The 6,268-nt window shown below is 49.2% G+C and overlaps 1 protein-coding gene across 1 annotated transcript in view; it reads right to left on the reverse strand.

Annotated features, from left to right (window-relative positions):
• Positions 1–885: 885 nt before the first annotated feature.
• Positions 886–6,268, reverse strand: part of IGBP1 (immunoglobulin binding protein 1) — a 34,226-nt gene continuing 28,843 nt past the window's right edge. The window contains exons 2-6 of the mRNA XM_035889388.1: positions 5,853–6,161; positions 3,592–3,787; positions 2,530–2,615; positions 1,393–1,505; positions 886–1,120 (exon numbers count right to left, since the gene is read on the reverse strand). Of these exons, the coding sequence (XP_035745281.1) occupies positions 975–1,120; positions 1,393–1,505; positions 2,530–2,615; positions 3,592–3,787; positions 5,853–6,161 (850 nt within the window). The 3' untranslated portion in view covers positions 886–974. The remainder of the gene's footprint in view (positions 1,121–1,392; positions 1,506–2,529; positions 2,616–3,591; positions 3,788–5,852; positions 6,162–6,268) is intronic.

The raw sequence follows: 6,268 nt of genomic DNA on the forward strand, positions 1-6,268 counted from the left end.
TTAAACCAGCTTCAGAGGAATCCAGAAAAGGTTTTCACCCCCCTCAGGGTTATTCTGTAAGTAGATTTCAAAGCATGCTGACAACCAGGGCGCTGCCGTGCTTTCAAATACGGCACCGTTTGTCTCAGTGTTGGCCCCTGCGGGCTCCACGAGAGGGTGCGGCGTACGCCCGTGTTGCGCATTACGTCAGGGACGCTATAGGCACGCAGACCCCACGTGACGCTAAGCAAAAGGACAAACTTTTCTATTAAGGCATTTGTAGAATGTGTAGTATCAGCACTTCAAGACATTGCCCTCGAAACACCCGATCTACTTAACACAAAAAAGAAAAATGCCAAACACTTCAGTCACGAAAAGCGGGATGAGCCTGCGGAAAGGCCCCCAACACCCGGCTGCATACAGACCTCCCTGCCGAAGTGAACGCTGCGCTGCAAGCTGGTGTGTTCAGAACCCCTGGCCGAAAAAAACGTTCATCTGACATTGCCTGTTTGCCATCCCCAACTTCCCCGGTTGCTGGAAACCAGCCTCAGAGGCTGCTCTGGAAGAGCCTGGCTAGCACAGAGAGCAAGGGGTTTTCACAGCAAAAACTAGGCAGCACAAGAGAGTTTATTTTGCTTAAAATATAGAGGGAAAAAATAAATACATCCACCCACAATACAAAGAGCAGTTTCCAAATTCATGTACTTCTCTTCCAAGGACTTCCTCTGACCGGGAGAACAGAGGCAGTCGGCCCCCTCGGAAAGAGCTCCTCCACCCGACAGCAGCTCCGTGGCATCACTGTACATAACCAGCGCACTCAGTCTGACATCTAAGGTAAACCAAAGCAAACTGCCATGTTTACTCCTCTGACTCTGGTGCCTCCCAGAGAAGCCACGGATACCTCCGCATATGTACAGTGTATTTATTCCTATATCTCCAGGACACAGGCAATTCTTACAGGATTTCCAGGCCCTGCTCCCTCTGCAGCAAGGGCATCAGCCCACATTCTGCCGGTTGCCATAGCCCCGTGGGTGTGTATCCTTCCAGTCATCCCAGTTCCGAGCTTTCTGAAGAGCTTCCTCATCATCCTCCTCCTCCTCTTTCTCCTGCTGCTGCTTCTGCAACTCTTCATCAGTTATACCTGGTCAAGAACAGGAGTGAGGAGCAGTAAGACTGGGAAGATGACTCGTCGAGTTCTCAAAACAGAAGCCCTGCCAGGAGCTGGTCTAGACAGAAAGCGGGAATCACCGAAGCGCAGTCTGGCAGTCCAGTTATTCTCACAGCCTAATGAAGTCTGTTCTTACTCTTCCTCAGTCAGTGGCTGGTTTACACCCTGAACACGTCCCCGTTCACCCTCCCCCTCAAGAGGCTTCCCGAATTCTCTATTCCCACCTTCGCTTTGCCACCCCGTACCTGGCATTCTCTGAGGCGCGCTCTGACCAGACACGACGCCTTGCCTTCTGCGCTGCTCATACCAGTCATCCACTGTCATCGTCGGCAGGCCGGGATATCCAGCACCAAACACTCTACAGGAAGAGAGAGACAGTGCAGGAAGGCGCTTTACATCGCTAGGAATGAGCGGAACCACAAACAGCCATGCACAGAACTACTCCGTAATCCAGTCTGTACTAATGATGTAAGGCACGTTATCAAGGAGGGCTTGAGAACAAACGTATTTCTACAGCCCGGGCCTTCAGCGGCAGACCTGCCAGTAACCTGGCCCTAACAGCATTTAACGAGTTCATCCTGCTAGTTTAGAGAGATGAGGACTGCTCTGGTCCCAAAGACCTTGACTCGCCTCTCCAGCCCTGAGGAGAACACTCTGCTAGCACAGCTTGCCAAGGAGGCCCTTGGGAACTGAGTTACGCACGGCTTGGCTAAGTAGATACACGAAAGGCTCAGGACACGTAACATCAAAATCTGGTGTCTATCCCATTTTGTGCTTTGGCCTTGCAAGAATCTCCCGGTGCCACAAAGAGTTAAGATCTCAATACCCTAGGGAAAGCCTTCCAGTTAAAAACTGTATTCTTGTGACCAATGATTCTCTGGTAGGCATCACTTCTTCCCAGCCCCTAAGATCACTTATTGGAATTCACTGAAATCTTCCAGAGTTTACATTAGATTAAGAGACCACATGTGCTTTTCACTGCTGGGCTCTTTATTTTAACAGTGAAGAACAATCCTGTTGTATCACACAGAGGTTAGAGGGGCAGATAAGCCTTGCCTCTCCCCAGCTTACCAAACAGCAAGCACGTGGCCTATAAACTAACACAGTAATATTTGCTTAATACAATCTCCTCCTTCTGCCATCCCAACAGGAGGAAAGAGCATTAGCTAAGACACTGCAGCTTGCTGGTAACAGAATAAATCGGAGAAAGTTCAAAAATGCATTAGATGTTCCCCCCACCCGCTGCCCAGATGCACAACACGTGCAGTCTTGATGCAACGCGCTGCCTGAAGGTTTTCTGCATTTGAAAGAGTATCTCAGGCTTGACGCGAGAACAGAGCGCTGCCTCGTACCGTGTCTAAATTAATTGGGAAACAACATACTTAGCCTGAGCAGCATCCCGGGTAAGAATGAAAGGTTTCAGCGGAGCTCTGACTTGCCGAGAAGTACCGTGTGGTGGTGCTGAAGCCTGAAGATGCAAATGACAGTCACAAGGTAATCGTGTAGATGAGAATCCCCTTCTCTGCTTCCCACCCCCAACAAGTTATTCGAGGTCTTGTAGAAGAGAAATGCCTCTGCTGTCAAGAGCAACATCCCAAGATGGACAATTCAAGCCCTAATCCAGTTTAAATTGTGAACTCCATCTGTGAGCTTCCACAAATCACTTCTCTTTGTGCCTTTGTTACACCCGCTCTGATCAAAGCAGACAGCTGACAGAGCTAAACCAGATCAGCTCAGATCAAAGCATGAAATATAGCTTTTTTTCTCCCAGGGATCAAATGCAGTACATTCTGAAGCAAGTAGAGCTCATCGTTCCCGATAATATCACTCAGGGCACAAACCAGCTGTGCTGACAAAGCTGGACCATGGTTTTGTCAGCACATTATGGTTTTTTATTTCTAGACAGACACTTTAGATGAGTAACATAAAGCCCAGAAGCACTGCTCTACCCAGGAAGTGCAGGTCTATGAGAAGCTTTCAGCATTCAGAATGGGCGTTTCTTCCTGTAACGCCTGGACACTTTGTAGGCCAGAAGCGTAGGTTTGAAAGAAATTACAAGGGTCTTCTTTTAATTTACAAATGTACTTGGTTCTTTAGAGTGAAAGGTCTGGCAGAACCCAGCAAAGTGGAGAAAAGCCTCTGCACGCAGACCGGTTCAGCTCCGATACTCAACGCTCCAGCATTTCACAAGCCACGACTGTCTAGAACGCGTGGTAGCGCTGGACAGTGCAGATCCAAAAATCAGACCACTGCCCATTCAGAATTACACCAAACCCCATCTGCCAGTTGCTGTGATCGAGCTCAATTTCAATCAAGAATTCACAGAATAAAACTCATGAAACTCTGCTACTGAATTCCTCTGAGGTTCTTTTACCTGCAACAGTGTCTGTCATCAGCTCTAACTATCCACAGTCCACAGGACCAGTGCGAGAGAGATCTCATACCTGTTTCGCTGTACCTCTGCTCCTCAGGATGACCATTTCTTGGTCAATACTCTCAATTTCCTCAAGGCTGGTGCTGATCCACTTCTGGATTTGTAGTATGTAAAATTCCCGCATCTGATCCTCATCTGCTTGCCCGCTCTCCACAAAGGTTCTCATAGAGGCCAACCTGTTCTCCAGTTCCTTCTTCTGCTTATATCTGCCTCAAAGAGAACAAAATTAAGTAACTGTTCTCTGACACAGCCCAGATTCAGTCTTTTCTAAAAGAAACTATTTCCTCTTTCTTGGGATTCAATCAAATGTCGTTAGAGAGCTACCTCCTGTCCCAATCCTTTTAACTGCTTTCCACAGAGGTGACAGTTGCTGACCAGCGCTCGTCAAGGGACGCAAATCCCAGGCATTCATAAAGCTCCTCATGCCTTTGACAAACTTCCCTGTGTGAGGAGGACCCACGCGTTCAACAACTGAGTAAGAGTCCCGTAGAGGTAAAGCAGTGACTTAGGGGCAGGTACCCGTTACGAAGCGGAGGAGCGCTGGCAGCACCAGATCATACTGCTTGTCGTTTACTGATGACCTCTAACGATGCATAAGCAATAGGCAAAATGCCAAGCATGGGGACCCATCTCCCCACCTCATCTGACTGACAACGCAAGGTTTCTGACAAACTAAAGCTACAGAAATCAGAAGAGTTCCGATCTGCCTAAAAAAGGCTTTGGAAATGCAGAGTTATACACGTACATGCAGCACCAAAATCTTTTCCTCCCATCTTCCCCATCATTTCCATCTGTCAGCTCAAATTTAGACATTACATAGGAACTTTACTACTCTTTGTAAGAGGTTTAATACGATTTCATGTATTTAAAGAGAAAATTGTATACAAAAGGGGAGGTTTGTGATGGTTTACTGCTGTAATTCAAGTATCGCCTGTCTGTTAAAAGCAGCTTTAAGACAACAGTTTAAATTTAGAGGCGCCTCTCTCAATTACTTTTTTTTCCCTTCTCCTAAAAGTTGAGAAATCCTTGAAAATTAAGCCTCCCGGTAAAATTAGGCAAGCCTGGCAACATTAATCTCCTGGAGAAAACAGGACTTGAACTCGTCAGCTCCTTCACCGACAAAACCAATGTAATGGCTATTTTGAGTTGCTTCTATATGACACAAAGTTACCAAGAAGCCGCTTATATGGGAGATTAAAACACCTTTACGACTTCTGTCTTGGGTGGTTTTGTGTGTGCGGGTTGGTTTTTAATATAATTTTGCCTTTCTGGATTTTTTGACCTTTTCAGGAATTAGTTATTAAAGCGGGGGAACTACCTATATAATATACTTCCAGGCTAATCCTTGTGTCCTGCTTCCTTCAGTTACAGCACCACCTGAAGAACCAAGGATTAAAAACCTACAGGAGCTGAAATGACAAGGAGCACACAAGAGGCGTTCTAAAAAACAAACCCACCCACGAGTGCTCCACAGAGAACCCCCAAAATCACATCTTAACCGGCTAAGATCCTGACTGCCCAGCCCTGTCCTGCAGGGAAGCAAGGCAAACCACTCTGTTCCCATTTGTCTTTACACTCCATGATGGGGTAAATTCTCTTCAGTTGGCCGCTGCAATCCCAGCCTGCTCCCCGGGATGCCACAGCGCATGCTCCTTCAGAGAGCAAAGCTAAAGGCAGCTCGGATGAGAGGTTTGGAGCCAGCCGCCTTCGGCAAGTTTTGGTTGTGCAGTCTGCGCGCTTTACTGAAAGCAAATATAATCGCAACGTCTCACCCTGATCAAGTGCTAACCTGCTCGCGACAGAACTCACAGAGCAGGCAGCTCCTGCTTCTCTTCAGCAGACCAAAGCCCTACGTGCCGCACCCACAAAACTCACTCGCACTCGGGAGGTGATGGGCGGCTCTGAGACTGGTGACAAGCAGCCCATGCTGAAGAGGCTTTGCTGCGCTGGCCCTAAAGGCCCCGATGTATTCTAGTATCCCAAACCCATCTCGGTTCAGTAACTCCCTAGAAGATAAATCATATTTCTGTATTCATGTAATTTAAACAGCTCCTGAGCTCCGTTTGGGCCTTTCAGTGCTTCCACAAAAAGCAACAGCTTGATTGTCAAAATCCCCAACTAAAGCATAGCAAAGAGGCATCAACCACCTCCTTTTTACAGACCTAAAAAGCACACTGGTAGGGAACTTCCAACGCGGGTGGCTTTACACTGTTAGCGGTGATTAAAGAACTCATCACAGGAGCCTTTGAAGGCTGCAAAGCAAGAGCCTACCTTTCAATTTTGGCTTGCCTACTCGATGCCATGGCCACCAGACTGGGCTGGGCAGCAGCGGGGCCCCCCAGGGACGGGCTCTCGGCACCCTCCTCTGCCGGGGGGCTGGCGGGGGGCAGCTGGAAGCTGCCCAGCCCGTAGCTCCCGCAGAGCTTGAGGAAGCGCCAGAAGTGGGCCCGAGCGCTCTCCAGGTGCTCCAGCCTCCTGCTCAGGTCCACCTGCTTCAGCGTCATGGCCCCCAGCAGGGCGGGCAGCAGCAGGTACTTCAGGTCGGCCGAGGCGATCTCCTCCAGCTCCTCGTTCTCGCTGCAAGGGGAGAGACAAGACGGGGCCTTCCCGTTCCTGCTCCGCTCCGCCCGGGCCCGGCCAGGCCCAGCCCGCTCCGCTGTGGCCCGGAGGCCGGTGGGGAGGCGGGG

The sequence above is a fragment of the Egretta garzetta genome, unplaced genomic scaffold (assembly GCF_000687185.1).
Source record: "Egretta garzetta isolate BGI_Z169 unplaced genomic scaffold, ASM68718v1 scaffold402, whole genome shotgun sequence".
NCBI lineage: Eukaryota > Metazoa > Chordata > Aves > Pelecaniformes > Ardeidae > Egretta > Egretta garzetta.